General features: G+C 44.9%; 3 protein-coding genes and 1 long non-coding RNA gene across 16 annotated transcripts in view; all 4 read left to right on the forward strand.

Moving 5' to 3' along the window:
- Positions 1–4,577, forward strand: part of PRPS2 (phosphoribosyl pyrophosphate synthetase 2) — a 137,698-nt gene extending 133,121 nt beyond the window's left edge. For both annotated transcript variants that reach the window (XR_004348100.1, XR_004348101.1), the window contains exons 12-13: positions 2,418–3,693; positions 4,136–4,577. The gene's annotated coding sequence lies outside the window, so the exon portion shown is untranslated. The remainder of the gene's footprint in view (positions 1–2,417; positions 3,694–4,135) is intronic.
- TLR7 (toll like receptor 7) overlaps positions 1–4,577 on the forward strand; it is a 102,092-nt gene extending 97,515 nt beyond the window's left edge. For 8 of the 11 annotated variants that reach the window (XM_032620177.1, XM_032620179.1, XM_032620178.1 and 5 more), the window contains 2 exons: positions 2,418–3,693; positions 4,136–4,577. The gene's annotated coding sequence lies outside the window, so the exon portion shown is untranslated. Of the gene's footprint in view, positions 1–2,417; positions 3,694–4,011 lie in introns of all 11 variants that reach the window. The other 3 variants (XM_032620175.1, XM_032620176.1, XM_032620173.1) reach the window with 2 other exon arrangements.
- On the forward strand, positions 2,402–4,577 carry TMSB4X (thymosin beta 4 X-linked). Of its 2 annotated transcripts, none has more exons than XM_032620191.1 (3): positions 2,402–2,510; positions 3,580–3,693; positions 4,136–4,577. In XM_032620191.1, exons 2-3 carry the CDS (start codon positions 3,594–3,596, stop codon positions 4,168–4,170), a joined length of 135 nt encoding a protein of 44 aa, XP_032476082.1. In that variant the 5' UTR covers positions 2,402–2,510; positions 3,580–3,593; the 3' UTR covers positions 4,171–4,577. The 2 variants fall into 2 exon arrangements, with proteins under 2 accessions (XP_032476082.1, XP_032476083.1); XM_032620192.1 differs by having other exon boundaries at positions 2,458–2,479.
- Positions 4,578–5,139: 562 nt separating this feature from the next.
- The window catches only part of LOC116747692, a 48,857-nt gene continuing 37,004 nt past the window's right edge, over positions 5,140–16,992 (forward strand). The window contains exons 1-4 of the long non-coding RNA XR_004348102.1: positions 5,140–5,288; positions 8,276–8,402; positions 9,508–9,664; positions 10,416–12,019. This is a non-coding gene — a long non-coding RNA (uncharacterized LOC116747692). The remainder of the gene's footprint in view (positions 5,289–8,275; positions 8,403–9,507; positions 9,665–10,415; positions 12,020–16,992) is intronic.

A 16,992-nucleotide genomic window follows, 5' to 3' on the forward strand; every position in this document is an offset into this window, starting at 1 on the left:
ATTTTCTCAGCGTCAATAGTACCGAGTGGCTACTGGCCGAGTTATCCCAATGCTGGATCTCTAAGCCTCAGTTTCCGTATCTGTAAACCTCTCCTCATGGAAAGGCCCTGGGCATGAAAGGCGAAAACAAACATAAAGCCGCTATTACAGTGCCTGACTGAAATTTTATTGGCTGAAAAATTAGCAAAAGATCTCATGAAAATCTCAGTAAACTGGTACTTTAAAAGAGAAAGAACTAATACAAAAACATCTAAAATGTGCAATTAATTCCAAACACTGAGGATTTTTTCCTCAACCCTGCATCCTAAATAATAATACAACGCAAAACAGTAACAACGCTGTTACACACTGTCTGAAGCATTTCAGCCTCCCAGCAACCGTGGAAGGTTAAGTACTGAATGATCCCATTTCACAGATGAGAAAATACACAGAAAAATTAATTCACAGGCCAGGGTCACACAACTCGGGAATATTCCTTGAGTTCGCATTTGCTGCCATCTGCCTCCTGCTGCCCGTTCCATTCTTCCTAGAACCCCCGGAAAGTCCACAAGTCAAGCCTAACATGGCAGCCACTCTTCCTTTCAGGGAGTTGCTTCCTTCCCTTTCCCTTCCTCTCTATCCATTTCTAAAGAGACAGGCAGAAGGAAGGCTGCTTGTTGCCTAACTAGAAAAATGGTCCAGGGTTTACAAATTTCTACTCCGCCACTGCCCTCGGAGACATTGCGCTGCAAGGCCTGAGGAGAAGGCCCTGGGGAGAAGCAGGGAGCCTTAGTGTCGTACCTGTGTCATCCGGACACTCGGGGAGGAGAGAAGTGATTCTTGACAGCAGCTGGGTGAGGGGAAATGGACTCCCAGAACCCGACAGAAATGGTGTCAGCACGAAGCACCTGACGGCTGCAAAGGGCCAAAAATCCACCCTGCACGCTCCTTCCTGAGTTTCCACGATGAAGTGGACTCTTGGGCCAGTCAACTAGGGGAGGGTCAGGGGGACGTGTAACCAGAGACATGACATACTGTGCCTGCATGAAAAAGTCCAGTGCCCTCATTCGGGACCAGAATGACAGCGACCCAGCAGAGTGTGAACTGGGGAACCAGACGGTCACCTGCCCCTGCCCACCCTGTCCCCCTCCCTCCCCAGGAAGAAGGAAGTCTAGTGGACGCAGAAATGGGGAAGTCGGAGGTGCTCCTGCAGTGGCTTTCATGGGTCTATATAACAATTGACTCCAACCCCCAGTGAGACAAAAGCCTCGGCCATAAACAAGATTAGCAAGGGGTTTCTGGAAACATTTTCTGAGGACGCAGGGAGGGGGAAGGAGTTTTGTGCATACTGCTTTATGTGAAAACTCTCACAACCTGGCTCTTTTTCCCTTCACAGGCCATGTGCACCTCCCCTCTCCTCCCCCCATGGTATTTGTAACTGATTTCAGCCCAAGGGGAGGGGTCCCTAGTATTCAGAGTCAGGTGCCATTTTGAAAACTCCTCTCTACCTAGAGCTCCCATATTTCCGGATGTAACTCAGAAACGCACTTCAAAATGGAATCCTGCTCGAAAGGCTCCTTTCAAAATACGGAGTTCGATTTTTAAATTGAATCTTCAAATTTTAGAGATAATGGGAGTGCAGTCTCTGGCCTTCCACCCGGGCCTCCCTGGCAATCACTTTTGTAATTTAGGAAAATCAGGAACAGGAAAGTAAAAGAACTTCTTCCTTGTCCGGCAGCAAGTCAATAGCAGAGCTTGAACTTGACATTTTCCTAAGAGGCAGGCGATGTACTCTATAAACTCCCGGTAAATTCACCGCCAACCCGCAAATATTCCGGTTATTTGATTTGGGTGCTAACCAAACTTACAGCATTTTTAAAAATATGCATGTTACAGTGAGAAAACTTTTTTTTTTTTAATCACTTAAGGGTGCTTTACTTCCCACCCAAGTCTAGGAGAATGGCAGCGAGGAGACAAAGAAGGCCGGGGTGGGGCGTAGGGCTTCCACTGGCCTGAAAGCTGAAATCACGGGAATCGCACCGCTGCAGTGGGCGAGGCCCTGGGGCGAGGGACACTGCACCCTGGCTTGGGGATGTCTGTAACGGACAAAGGCAGCTTCGCAGTAAAGGAATGCTAGTCCCCCCTAGGTACCACCCAGGCCCTTAGTTATCACGCTCCGGTCCCCAAGAACAGGTTTGCGCGGCTGCTGCAAAAATCCATGATGACAGAACAGACATAAGGGGCTGGGGGAATGTACTATGAAGGAAGTGTGGCAGGGTGGGCTTTGCGCGTTTTATTTTTCCGCCCTCGCTGCGGTTACGTGCGTGGGTGGACACAGGGTGTGAGCCCCCAACGCCAGGCAGGCCCCGGACGCCGTTCCGGAGACGCGGCGCGAAGGAGTTAAGCGCGTCGGCGGTGACGTCACCTCATTTACATAGGAGCGCGCATATAGCGGCGCCCGGCGGGCCCTGCCCGGCACTCGGCGGCGACCACTGCGCAGGTCGGACCTCGTTCGCTCGTAACTCGCTCCGGTGAGCCCGGGGGCCCCTGCCTCCTGCCCTTTGCTCCCCTTCCCGCCCCGCGCCCGCATCCGTGAAGCCGAGCAAGAATGGTCCTCCCGGGAAAGGCGGCCCCTGGGGAGCTTGGGGGTGCTAGACCCTTCCAGATGCTGGGTAACGGGGTCGGGAACTCGGTGATTTTTTTTGTTTTTTAAGGATTTAAAAATTTCGCGTTTTGCTATGGCAGCTTCGAAGGGAACATTTTTTTTTCTTTCCTCCCCCGCCCCCCAAAGAAAAGCATTCTGCATCGCTTCTTAGGCGATGATGAATCAGGAACAGAAAGATCCTTTGTTCCAGCTCACACCCACCAAAGCCCGGAGCTTCACAGTCACATTTTTTCTCTCGCCTCCGATGGCCTAGTGGGCTGTATCTGTTTAGGTTTAAGACGGCTGGGCTGTAGTATGAAATGTTTAAAACGCCCTTCTTGCAGGGGGATGTGTGCAGAGCTGCGGAGTCGCTCCTAAATGCAGATCAGCGTTGATCTAGAGGGTGTGGGGGGCAGCTTTGTGTGCGGCTGGCTCCATTGTTGAGCGAAAGGAAGGAAGCGGGTAGGGCGGTGGTCGGTGGCGCCCGGCAGCAGCTGCCGCCTTTGTGAGCAGAGAAGAAAGCAGGACGGCTCGCATCTTTGGGGAAGAGGCCACGTATAGAAAACGGAAACATTTTGTGCAGGCTTGGCTTCATTTTAAGAACTCTAAGTCGATTTTCTTCCCCTTAAGCTTGAAATGGTTTCACTTTTATCTAATGTTGAAACGCTGCAAGTAACTAACCCACAGTGGTTAATTTCACTGTTCTGAAAGGTTCGGCCTCCTTGTGTGGGCGATCTTCCCAATTTGACCCCCCGCGTTTTGAAATACTGAAGGCGGGGAGGGGGGGGGCCTCTTTCTCCTGTAAAAAGAAGATGATCTTTAGCCCTGAATGAAAGCGGAAGGTGGCAAAGTGGGTTTTCCGGCAGGAGACAGGAGGGCAGAGGCGCGTTTCTGAGTCGGGAGAGACGAGGGTAGGTGGCCCGCCCTCAATCTCGCTCTTGGCTTTGTACCTGCAGCTTCCTCTGCAGCCATGTCTGACAAACCCGATATGGCTGAGATTGAGAAATTCGATAAGTCGAAACTGAAGAAAACAGAAACGAAAGAGAAAAATCCACTGCCTTCACAAGAAAGTAAGCCTCCCTCCCACCCCAGTTCTTTAGAAAAGGCCGAGCGGGAGTGGCGGGGTGGGTAGGAGAGGATGGGAGGGGCTGGGAGAATTGGGGTGGGTGCAGGGAGTGCGGGGGAGGAGCTGACAGTTTTGTGATTCACGCGGCATGGAAAGGTTAATTGAAAATTGCCTTGCAGCCAACCAGCACGGAGCTTTAATAATCTAATAATTGAGCGTTTAATACACCATATTAATATGCAAATGCCTTTATCCTTTTCTCTGTTCAAATGTTGTATATCACATAAATATTTCATGGTGGAATGCCTATTTGTGCTTGTAGAAATTTGTCTGATGAGGAGAGATGTCTTTAAACGAAAGTACTGAAATCCTATGCTCGGCTATACTGAATTCGCATCTCCAGCCCCCTCCATCTTTTTTTTTTTGTCTTTCTTTTCCGGTCGCAGCGATTGAACAGGAGAAGCAAGCAGGCGAGTCGTAATGAGGCGTGCGCCGCCAATATGCACTGTACATTCCACGAGCATTGCCTTCTTATTTTACTTCTTTTAGCTGTTTAACTTTGTAAGATGCAAAGAGGTTGGATCGTTTAAATGACTGTGCTGCCCTTTTTCACATCAAAGAATGGAGAACTACTGACAACGAAGGCCGCGCCTGCTTCCCATCCGCCTGTCTGGCTGGCAGGGAAGGAAAAGAACTTGCATGTTGGTGAAGGAGGCTGGGTGGGACGACAGTGAAATCTAGAGTAAAGAGCAAGCTGGTCCAAGGTGTCCTGCGGGCTGTAAAATGCAGTTTAATCAGAGTGCCATTTTTTTTTGTTGTTGTTCAAATGATTTTAATTATTGGAATGCACAATTTTTTTAATATGCGAATAAAAAGTTTTAAAACCTGGTTGGTGTGATGGTATGGTCTCTGAAAGGAGCATCTTATTCAGATGAAGCCTTTGCAAAAGGGTCAAAGGTGGGTGCCCTGGGGAGCGATAGTTGACAAACACCTGGTCATTTGGGCAAAACGACACAGAAAATGGGTTTCATCCAGGTATGTGAAATAGCTCGTCTACACTAGGTAATTAGGAGATCATTTTCTTAACGGTCAATGAATTCCTAGTATCTAGCGTTGAACGCAAACTTTGATAGAAACATTTGCAGTGCTTAACTGTTGAAGGGTCTGTTATTAAGCCGACACTGAATTTATTGCATCTGATCAAGAAAATTAAGGTGGTGGTAAGTCACAGCACACTTTCAGGTGTCAAACTTGAGTTATTTAGACAATTATCAGTCCTGTCAGATAAGGAGAAAATGACATTTTTAACAGCTGCTTTATAAAAGGATTGAAGATACGTGCTTCCTCTTTGTCTAACGGCTGGTTCAAATTCAATATTTAAGATTGCTTTTGTAAGTGCACTTAACGGTTAATGAATATGACTTAATTCTCAACTTGGATACTGAAAACTGTCTTTGGATTTAAAGGACACCAGCCGGACAAGAATGGAATTTGTGCTGTTTAAATCTGATACGATTTAATTGGCTCACCTACAGTCAGGCCTTACCTTCGTTGAGTCCTTGATGACTTCTCAATCATTTGAAATGCCTATTTTAACTGGTGGGTAAAAGCCAAGCCCTTGTTTTGGGGGGCGTTTAATGTGCAGAAAGAGGGAAATAAAGAGTACCAAGTTTTTAAAGGAAAAGTGATGTCTTAACAAACGTCTTTAATGGATTCTTCCCTTATATAAGGAAGGGTGCAAAAATTTCAAGAATAATTTTACTAAGTGGAAACAGCATTTAGTGACTAGCTAAGATTTACAATGCAAATGTTAAAGACGTTAAACTCGTCTGCCATCACGCCCCCCGCTCCCACAACTGACTTGCAAAAATATCCATTTTTAAGGAGAGGGTGGAGGGCAAATTGCTGATTATTAAGCCGGTTGATTTCATTTCCTTGGCTCGACACTTATTTTGAGAAATGCACAGGAAACCATTTTATCTGTGGTTTAGACAATCAACCAGACCGTCACCTAGAAGACTCTGCATTGCAAGGAAAGGGGATGTGTGCAGGCAACTGCCAAACCTGAGAGGCCTCAGCCTGCTGGATTCATCGAGAAAAGAGCAGTGAGCACACAGAGGTCTGGGAGCCTTCTCAAGGTGGAGCCTGGCCCTCCAGCCCTGCATTTTCTCCTCCTGCCTGTAAGGAAGGGTGTGGGCAAAATGAAAATGTCCATGGCACAAAGATAAACCAAGCCCACGTAGCTGTTTGCTCTGCATTTTTCAAACAATGCAGAGATGAAATCAGATTGTAAGGAATGCACACAACTCAACTGTTCCTCAGCTTTTAAATAAAAGTGAGCGTTAAGGGGAAAGGGGTGAATCATGAAATCAAGTGATGGGAGAGAAGACCTTTCTCCTGGGAGGACAAAGCTCAAACGTAGCTCCCTCCCCCCCCCCCCAAAAAAAAAGAAAGAAAATGAAAAATCTGGTAAGGATTGGCGCTTGGTGTGTGGTATGGGGAAATTGACAAGCTTCTGCATGTATCACGTTGTATATACACTTCGCTGCTGCACCTGGACACGGATGCAGGGTGGGAGTGGGGAGGAGAGGCTGCTTTTTTTTTTTTTTGATGGGGGAAGAGTTCTTTTTTCTTCCCAAGAGAGGGTCTTCCCAGATGGCTGGAGTATTTATGAATCAGTATGGGGATTTATACCCCTGCTATTGAGCTTCGAGTGGACAATGTTTTTCACAAGCACGAAGGGGACCTGAGGGTCACCGTTAGAATGAGGGATCCTTCCAATTGCAGGAGACCCTAGCCACCGCATCTTCGACCCTCTCCCCCCGCAAACCCCCAGGAGGAAACAGGCCAAGGGAGTTTATGTTCAAGCCGAAGGTCATACAGTCAGGTCTGGGCTGGGACTTAAGCAAACTTTGAATTGAGCAGGAAGAATAAAGCAAAAAGAGAGGAAGTAAAAGAGGCTCGTTTGGGACAGTCTTTTCATTTCTAAACCTCACAAATTCCTCAACCATCACAGCCACACTTTTCAGTCTTCCAATAGATGGAATTTTCAAGCTATTTTTCCAGGAGAGCAGCATAGCTTTGGGGCTGTATCTCTGAGGATTGTGTATATGGGGGAGCTGGGGGGAGGCATACGAAGTCTTAACAAACCCTCCCCGGTGCAGGGTCTCTTCCACCCCTGATAATTGCATCCCCTCCCACAGTCCTGTGAGTTAGATAATATCTCCTTGAAATATACCGGGAAGATCTCTTTATTTCCCTAAAGAAGCATCTTAACACCTCAAGACACAAAATGAAATAATTTTCTATTCTTTCTAAACATATGGGGCCAATTTTGTGCTTACTAGAAAGAGCAGCACGTTTTAGAAACAACATTATGGCCAAAAAAAGAAAAAGAAAAATCTTGAGCCTTTTTGTAGTTCAATAATGCAAACTGAAAACATTGTTTCATAGCATTGAAAGCACTTCACACTTTTTGAGAGTGGCTTACACACCAATCTAAGAGAATGAAACATCAATTTGAAGTTCAATTATATTTTATTTACAGGTAAGGAGAAGGGCCTAAATTAGAAATTTAAGACACAGATGTGCCATGAAATAAACTAAGAAGAAGATACGTTTCTAAGACCTATATTTACCATGGCTCACGGGCCTAGCCACTCCGTGGCATGTGGGATCTTCCCGGACTGGGGCATGAACCCGTGTCCCCTGCATCGGCAGGCGGATTCTCAACCACTGCGCCACCAGGGAAGCCCCACATTTGTGTATTTTTTCTTCTACATCCAATAGTATGCCTTGCATAGTAGTGGACAAATATTAGGGCTTCAACAGACTCTCTTCCCCTCTTAATTGATGGGGACCTCATTTAACATGTTTTTGAACATACTTTTGAGTATGTGAATATCATGCTCGATAGCACAATTTTTAAAATATATATATTTAATATATATATATATAGTTTTTAATCAAGGAGACTATATAGGGACATTCTTCTCCATACTTATTGCCAATATCCACCTAAATATTTATAAAAAGGAAATTCACTGTGGAATCTCCATTTGTGAAATTTAAGAAGTCTTTTACAAATATATTTAAAGAGCTTTGAATGCTAATTTGCCACCATCCTTGATGTGTTGATTTTGAATCAACGCTTACAGTCAACTACATATTAATAAGCCAGAGCACTGGGTCATTCGTTCACTCCACGGGTGTTTATTGCCTGCCCGGTACATGCCAGGTACTTTATTTGCCACAAAGAGAGTCGTAAATAAAATGTAGTCCCTGGGCTTCCCTGGTGGCACAGTGGTTGAGAGTCCGCCTGCCGATGCAGGGGACACGTGTTCGTGCCCCGGTCCGGGAACATCCCACATGCCGCGGAGCGGCTGGGTCTGAGCCGTGGCCGCTGGGCCTGTGAGTCCGGAGCCTGTGCTCCGCAGCGGGAGAGGCCGCAGCGGTGAGAGGCCCGCGTACCGGAAAAAAAAAAAAAGTGTAGTCCCTGCCCTTGCGTGTCTTCCCTTGGCTTAAGATGCCCTTTTCATCTAAACTTGAGTGGAAAATGCTAAGAAGTTATTCTTTTCCATTTTTAGGGTGAATGTCAAACCTAAGCGCTTTGTGTTTTCAAATGAGTGCGAAGATCTCTGCTCTGCTTTGGTGTGGACTTTTTTCCAAATGTCTCTATAATGATTCCATTCAAATCTCTTCGAAAACTCAACGGTGAGTGACATTTGATGGAAACCACCTGATTCTTTGCATCACAATCAAAAATTTTATCAGCATAGAAAGATTGGGCATAATAACTCCTGCCTCTTATCTTTTGACAATCATTTATGAGGAATGCCCAAGACTTAGGAATGGACTGCCTGGGTATTATTTTTAAATCTATCTTTTTCTAGGATTTTATCATTGAGATGCTGGATTTCCAGAGAAACACTTCTCTCTTTTTTTTGAACTTTATTTTATTGAAGCATAGTTGATTTACAATGTTGTGTTGGTTTCAGGTGTACAGCAAAGCGATTCAGTTATATATACATATATATCTATTCTTTTTCAGATTCTTTTCCCTTATAGGTTATCACCGAATACTGAGTAGAGCTCCCTGTGCTGTGCAGTAGGTCCTTGTTGTTTATCTATTTTATATATAGCAGTGTGTGCCTGTTCATCCCAGACTCCTGATTTATCCCCTCCCTTCCCCCCAGCTTTCTCCTTTGGTAACCATAGTTTGTTTCTTATGTCTGTCCAGAGAAACATTTCTTATTGCTAAATCCTTACCCTTCCTCTGTCAACCTTCCTTCTCCAATTTGACTAAGATTGTCAGAGGCAAAAACAGTCATTCAAATTTTGAAATCCGCAGAGAATGTAGCAAAATGGCGACCACGTGAGGATATCTGTAAGCCTAGCACCTGGCTGACGGATGGCTGGGTCACTTCTGTTTAGTAGGACTCCAGAGCTTTGAACCTCAACAGAGAGGGACAGGTTACGTTCATGATCTATTCAAAGCAGTTGGAGCTATTCCTGTCCCATTATTGTCAAGCCACAGGAAATTATGCCTTTCCTCATTACCATACTGAGCTCTGTAAGTGGCTGGTACCCTTTGGATACCCTTTGGCTACACAGAGACCTTGTGATAGTGTTTTCCCAATCTAGAAACAAAAATATTTCGTAAGATTAAATATATATACTATTTATATATACATAATATTATATATATTGACTGTCATCCATTTATTTCAACCAAATGTCATGGCTTGCATGGAGGGTGGAAAAAAATCATTCTTTATTTATTCAGCAAACATGTATTGAGCATCTCCTGTGTACCCAGCTCTTTCCTAGCCGCTGGGGATAGGAATCGGAATTCCTAGGAATCAGAGCCGGGCCTGATGGGAGAGGCAGACCCGTGTGAGCGAACAGCCACATACAGCATGAGCCATAGATCGGTTTGTTTACCCAAAAAATTCACCGAGCTCCATGTTTGCCAGGTAATACTTTGGGCTGGGACATCCACAGCAAGCAGATTGTAAAGGGCCCTCCTGCTTGGCTAAGGAGTTTATTAACTGCTCTTTGGCAACTAGGAGCTATCAGAAGTAAAATCCCTTAGCGCACTTACGACAGTTTGTAGATTCTTCCTGTTCAGAATGAAGCTACCTGGAGGGTAGGGCAAAGAAGTGGCTACCCATACTTGTCATCGACAAAGCCGATTATCCATGTGACATTAACTGAGTATGAGAAGGTAATAAATCAGACTTTCATTGGTATTTCCTGGTCTACATTTCAACAAGACAGGCTGTCACACCTCCATATTGGAAACACTTTTCATGTTGACTTGCTTCCAATTTTTATACTGGTGTGGACAGAGGGTTAATATATTTGAAATGGTTAAAATGACTTTTTTTTTTTGGTGGGATCTCTGAGGTTTGCAGTGCCTTATCCTAGAGTTTGTACTTTAAAAGCTAGTCTTCAGGGCTTCCCCGGTGGCGCAGTGGTCGAGAGTCCGCCTGCTGATGCAGGGGACGTGGGTTCGTGCCCCGGTCTGGGAAGATCCCACATGCCATGGAGCGGCCGGGCCCATGAGCCATGGCCGCTGAGCCTGCGCGTCCAGAGCCTGTGCTCCGCAACGGGAGAGGCCTCAACAGTGAGAGGCCCGCGTACCGCATAAAAAAAAAAAAAAAAGCTAGTCTTCAATCATGTATGAGTTTCTCCGTGTCTTCTCCTCTTCTTTTCTCTTCTAAGGACACTTGCCATTGGATTTAGGGCCCACCCAGGCAATCCAGGATGGTTTCATCACAAGATCCTTAAATATGCAAAAACTCCTTTTCCAAGTAAGTCAATATTCACAAGTTCCAGGGATTTGACGGGGATAGAGCTCTTGGGGGGCCACCATCTAACCCACTAGGAATCATGACCCATAGATCTAGTTACACCACAGTGGTTGAAGTGGTAAACTGGTGATCAGCTCTGTGGGCAGAGACATTTTACTGAAGAAGTGGGTTTGTGGGAGGAGAGAGGATAATTGCAGTTTTTTCATATTTATCAGAAACTTACTCCATGGTATAAGGAGTCCTAAGAAGAAACTTCTAGGAGCTGTGAGTGAGTGGGGACCAAGGGGAATGGAATGGAAGGAACATCAAAGGTTGGCGATTGGTTGTATGTTTACTATGATGACAGAGGTGAGGAACACAGGTGGTCATAGGATAAAACAATTGTTCTGGTACAGTAATTGGAAATGTCCACCAGGCAAATGCAAAATACCATCTGGGAAAATAAGTAAATATAGTAGTAGAAGTAATTGGAGAGGCCAGTCATGAAAATTAAAAAGAAAACAACAAAGTAAAAAGAATATAAACTGGGTTATTTGAAGAAAGGATTGTAATATGTAACCCTGACGTTATCATTTCAAAAATTATTGTTTAATTTCAGCTAGGAAGACAAAAGCACCATGAGTTCTTATATCCAAACATAAATTCTTGAAGCCAAACAGATATGCCTAATGTATTCCTCAAAGATTCCACTGACTTTCTCTTTAAAAGCCCCATGTTATCCCAGAGATGCATGAATACATACATGTGCCAAGAACAAACATATTGGCAACTAATGTTTTGAACCTTCATCTACTCAGGCCTGCTTTTCTGAAATAGGTTATGAAGTTTCCCGTCAGGAGAGATGGATACGAAAGAGTCCATCTGTTTAGGTCCTCAACCCAAGTAGCAAAGAATTAATTATTCAGATCGGAAAGAGGTGAGGTCAATTGACGCTAACCCAGACATTAAGGACTGCCTGCCCCAAGGAAGGCAACGCTTTTGACCGTATCCCCTTGAAACAGCTATGATGTATTTTCTTTCCTCTTCTCCTGGAAGCTGACACCTATGTATGTTGATGTCTATGTATGTTTAGAATTTCTCAGGTATTTGGCTTGACCAAGGCCAGTTGTGACTTGGGGCCCTGCTGCCATGCTTGGTACTACAGGTGTTTCCAATTAGGGCTTCATTAGGGTGCAGGCGTGGTTAAGGCTTTGGATCACAGGACCAGGCAAACAGAGCTGTGAGGGGCTTAGGCTTAGCTGAGGAAAGAAAGCGGAAAGGGTGGTCTCCAAACTAGAGAGCTGACTGCTATTCTAACCTTGACTTCCCCAATCCAGCGCCCCCTCAAGCTTGGGCCACACCCTAGAGCCTGGTTTTCAAACCACAGCCACCCCGTCCCCTTCCAGTTTCAGGAAATCAGTTTAGTTGATTCTTGCCAGCATGAAAAACAAAGCAAAGCAAAAAAAATGAACAAGCCAAAACAAATCACTAAAGAGCAACAGAACGGGAAGGACCAGGCTCTCCTGCATGGTAAAGGTAGGTTACTGTTTAATCAAACTTTGTTTCAGTTATTTATGTGAGAGTGTGTATGTGTGTTCAACCAGCCTGTGATGTAAGATGTTTTCTCAGTGTGAGTCAGAGGCACATTTATCAAGACATCCATCCCCCAGCCTCCTGCCTCCTCATGGCCTCGTTTCCTGCCTTTTCTCAGTCTAGCCCCCACTACTCATCAATCACTTGGCATTGATTTAAAACTCTCACCTCCCCAGGCCCTTCCCAAGTCGCCCTGTACACCCCAGTTCCGACACTCCTCCAAGGGCCTCTGGTTTCCATTCCTTTGTCCAGCCTCCCAGGTACTAATAGACACAAGATACAGTCTTCCATGCCATCACCACTGGACTTGTCTCTTGTTCCTGGTCCGCTCCCTATTAGCTGTGCAGCCTTGCATATGCTTCATAACTGCTCTGAGCTTCTCTTTTCTCCTCTGCAAAGTGGGGAAGGGGAATGGTCCCAACGTGTGGCCTTCTCCTGAGGGCTGAAGGAGATATGTGCACCTTGTACGTTAAAGGTGTTCAATACACGGTGGCTTTTATAATAAGGACGTTCTCCTACAGAACCACAGTACCAAGATTGAATTCAGGAAATGGACCATCCAGTGTACTGCTATTATCATCGAAGCTGAAGCCCAGATTTGAATTTTGCCAGTTGCTCCGTTAATGTCTTTGCCAGCCTTTTTTTTCCTCCTCACCGGGATCCAGTGCAGGCTCACGAGAGGCATTTAGTTCTTGTGCCTCTTTAATCTGAAACCATCCTTCAGCTGTTCTTTGTCTCTCACATTTCGGAAGAATACAGACCAGCTGGTTTGTCAACTTTCTCTCAGTTGGGTTTGCCTCCTGTTTTTTCACGGGTAGAATCCGATCATTTTGGTAGGAGCGCCCGGTGAGGGATGTCGTGTCCTCGGTTTTTCACAGGAGAGGCACGTGACGTCCAGTTGTTGCCATCGCTGATGGTGACGAGGGACCGCTTGCTTCCAGGGTTGCCACCAGCTTTCTCTGCTGGGAAACTAGCGTTTTCCCTTTGTCATTAATAACCTGTGGGGAGATACTTTGAGACTCAGGTCTCCTGTATCTCATCAAACTTTTACCACGTGGTTTCAGCATTTATGGGTGATGCTTGTCCGAACCCGTGCTATCTATGATGTCAGCAAAACGGCGAATCTCTAACTCTGTCATTCCTTCTAACGTGAACATGATTTTTATGTGTTCCACCTTAGACGTCTAAACCAATGAATGCCATTTTGAAATTTATATGCCAACAATATGGAAAATAAAAGCAACTTATTTATGTAGGCCTGTGGGCTTGTTCTGCTTGATGAGACTCAACATTGTAGAGATGTCATGTTATAGGGAATCTTTTCAAAGGCCCTGTCAACATACGGCTGATGCATGTAAATCAACTATACTCCAATATGATATTTTAGAAAATTCTTTGGGGGTTGCACCGCACGGCTTGTGGAATCTCAGTTCCCCGACCAGGGATTGAACCCGGGCCTCTGCAGTGAAAGCACCAAATCCTAACCACTAGACCATCAGGGAACTCCTTAAAATAAAAATTAAAAAAAAAAAAGAAAATAAGATATGGCTGGACTTCCCTGGCGGTCCAGTGGCTGGGACTCCGCGATTCCAATGCAGAGGATGTGGATTTGAGCCCTAGTCGGGGAACTAAGATCTCACATGCCGCAGGAGCGGCCAAAAATAAATAAATTTTAAAAAGTAAAATAATCTTTAAAAAAAATGATACGGCTGATGCAGGCCTGTGCTGTCATTTCATCTTTAAGAGTCATCTTAGGGCTTGTTTGCAATCAACACTCTCACGTGTCACGGCTGTGCTTTTTCAAAAGATTACAGAGGCATATGTGTAAATCGCATTCCCATTCAATTCAAACTAGATCTTTAACATTAATTTTGATCAACCGCACATCTCATGGAGTTCCCATGATTGGCAGAGAAATTGCTCGTCATTAGTGGCTCCAGCAAGGGCTTGTAGAAGGACGGGAGAGGCAGATGCTTTTCGGGTTCCTGGTGGACAACAGACGTTGGCGTGATAAAGGAAAACTGCACCGCTGGAATCATTGGGCGCGGCCTTCAGCACTTCTGCTTCTGCGCCGCGGGAAGGTTTCTGCTCTTTGAGAACCAGGAAGTGGCTTCAGAATTTTGGCTTTGAATTCGGTCAGGTGCCTGCCTTTCAGCAGTCCTTGAACAAACATCACCTGTTGATTAGTCAAACACACATTTCCAACACTAGTATGAGAGGAATAATGGATGGATAGAGCTTCAAGAATGTCTGGCCCTCTTCCACTTTCTACCTGGAAAAAATGTCTTCACCTGAATACTGTTGTTTGCTTATAGCCGTGGCACCCTACCTATCTGAGTCGTGAGGCCGGTGTTGATGCAGCTGCCTATCCGGGCAGTGAGTCACTCCCAGGAGCATTTTCAAGATGCCCTGGCCGCATATTTGTCATGGAAACCAGGAAAAAGTCTCTGCTTTCAGTGGGAGCATGCCCTCAGGAGAGGCAGAGTCTCCAGTATGTAATCATAAACAGTACAAATTTTCTCCCATTTTGTGGACGTGGGGGATAGAGGTTGACTTTTTTTTTTTTTTTTTTTTTTTTTGCGGTACGCGGGCCTCTCACTGTTGTGGCCTCTCCCGTTGCGGAGCACAGGCTCCGGACGCGCAGGCTCAGCGGCCATGGCTCACGGTCCCAGCCGCTCCGCAGCATGTGGGATCTTCCCGGACCGGGGCATGAACCCGCGTCCCCTGCATCGGCAGGCGGACTCTCAACCACTGCGCCACCAGGGAAGCCCGAGGTTGACCTTTTAAAAGTATTTTTATTTGTAGTTTTTATTTTTAAAATTTATTATATTGAAGTATAGTTGATTTACAATGTTGTGTTAATTTCTACTGTACAGCAAAGTAAGTCAGTTATGTATATGTATACATTCTGTTTCTTATTCTTTTCCATTATGGTTTATCACAGGATATTGAATACAGTTCTCTGTGCTATACAGTTCGTCCTTGTTGTTTATCCAATCTCTATGTAGTAGTTTGCATCTGCTAATCCCAAACTTCCAATCCATCCCTCCCCCACTGCTAAAATTATTTTTAATTATTAAAATTGTTTGAACAGAGACCACATTTATCTGGTTCAAATATTAAAACAATATGAGAAGTATATTTCCCTTCAACAGATTTCCCTTGCTCTCTTTACTAGTTTCTTGTTTAGCCTCCAATGTATACGTGAAAGCAAATATATATTTTTAACTCTCCTCTCGTTACACAACTGGTATTTAATATGGTATTCTTAAACTTTAAAAATTATTATACAGTAATACACATCTGTTTATTTAAAATAAATCACACAGTATAGAATAGAGTGAATGAAAAAGTTCTCCGAACCTCCAGCCCATGTTCCCGAGGTAGCTAGTTACCAGTTTTTTGTGAGCCATTCCAGATGTTAAAATTTTTTTAGAAACTTGAGAGCTGCTTGCTAAACACAGCCACTATTAAAAATTAAATGATATAAACGTACAACAAAATAAATTATTAAAAGTAAAGGTCATAGATACTCATAGCTCATCACTGCCTACTTATTTTAACTACATTTTACTACAATCTATGCTCTCGAGGCTGATTATGTTACAGGTACCATCTTTATGGTGGAAATATAAAATGATGGCATATACAACATTGTAAATCAACTATACTTCAATCAAAAAAAAAAGGAAAATGATGGCTACTGGTTATCTCTTCTCAACTCTTCTTGAGGGCTTTACACCTCTATTGACATAGAATGTAGAAGTTGCTTCATTGAAATTAATCAAAAATATCAACTTAGGAAATGTAAAGATGCAACAAACGTGTCAACACTGTTATTTTTAAATTTAAAGAAAATCGGCATGAGAATAAATGACATTGCTTAGTTAGGAAAAATAAATGGCTACTTCTCATGGATGTCCAGGTAGCCTTTCCCTTTTTTTTTAATCTAAATGGCCAAGTAGGGCTTCCCTGGTGGCGCTGTGGTTGAGAGTCCGCCTGCCGATGCAGGGGACACGGGTTCGTGCCCCGGTCCGGGAGGATCCCACATGCCGCGGAGCGGCTGGGCCCGTGAGCCATGGCCCCTGAGCCTGAGCGTCCGGAGCCTGTGCTCCGCAACGGGAGAGGCCACAGCGGTGAGAGGCCCGCATACCGCAAAAAAAAAAAAAAAAAAAAAAAAAAAATTTCTTTCACTAAATGGCCAAGTAGACAAGGTCTGTCCTCCCTCATCCTGGAAAATTTCATCTCTCAGCTACCTGTCACTGTTTGGATGGTCATTCCAGTGTCTCCCCTGGTCCTAAATTCTCCTGCTTCTCTTCACTCATTTTTTTCTCTGGCTGTACTTCTTCTATCCCTTAAATATTGGTTTGTGCAATGAGCCAACCTTGAGCTTACACTCTTCCTCGTCTGCATTCTTCCTTGTCTATGCTCTTCCTTTCCCCATGGCTTCACCTAGTAAGTTTCTTTAACCTGATGACTCTAGGATTCCTTTGGATTCCATCTGACTCTCTCTTGGGCTCCATCTGGCTAGACATCTCCACGTGATCATCGCTTAAAGTCATCCTGTCTACAGAACTTGTCCTCCCCACTTAGTCAATGGCATCATTATCATTCAAGTAACTTGACAAGTCAGCTGTATCTTGTGACTCACCAGTCACATCCATCACTCACCAGCAGTGGGAATCTAATCCAAACATTGCTCTACAACCTCCAGCCGTGTCCTTGGGTTCAGACTTTCCCTTGCATCAGACTCTTTCTTCCCTCCATGCCCCAGCCTCATCCCAGTTACCTTCCAAGGCCCAAGTCCTTTCACATCCTCCAAGAAGTCTCCCTAGATCCTCGCTCAGATTGATTCTGTCTTCCTGCAATCCCCACTGCATTCTGCTGGTACTTTCTATGAAGACTTAGAGTCTACC

This window comes from Phocoena sinus, chromosome X, assembly GCF_008692025.1.
Source record: "Phocoena sinus isolate mPhoSin1 chromosome X, mPhoSin1.pri, whole genome shotgun sequence".
NCBI classification, from domain to species: Eukaryota; Metazoa; Chordata; class Mammalia; order Artiodactyla; family Phocoenidae; genus Phocoena; species Phocoena sinus.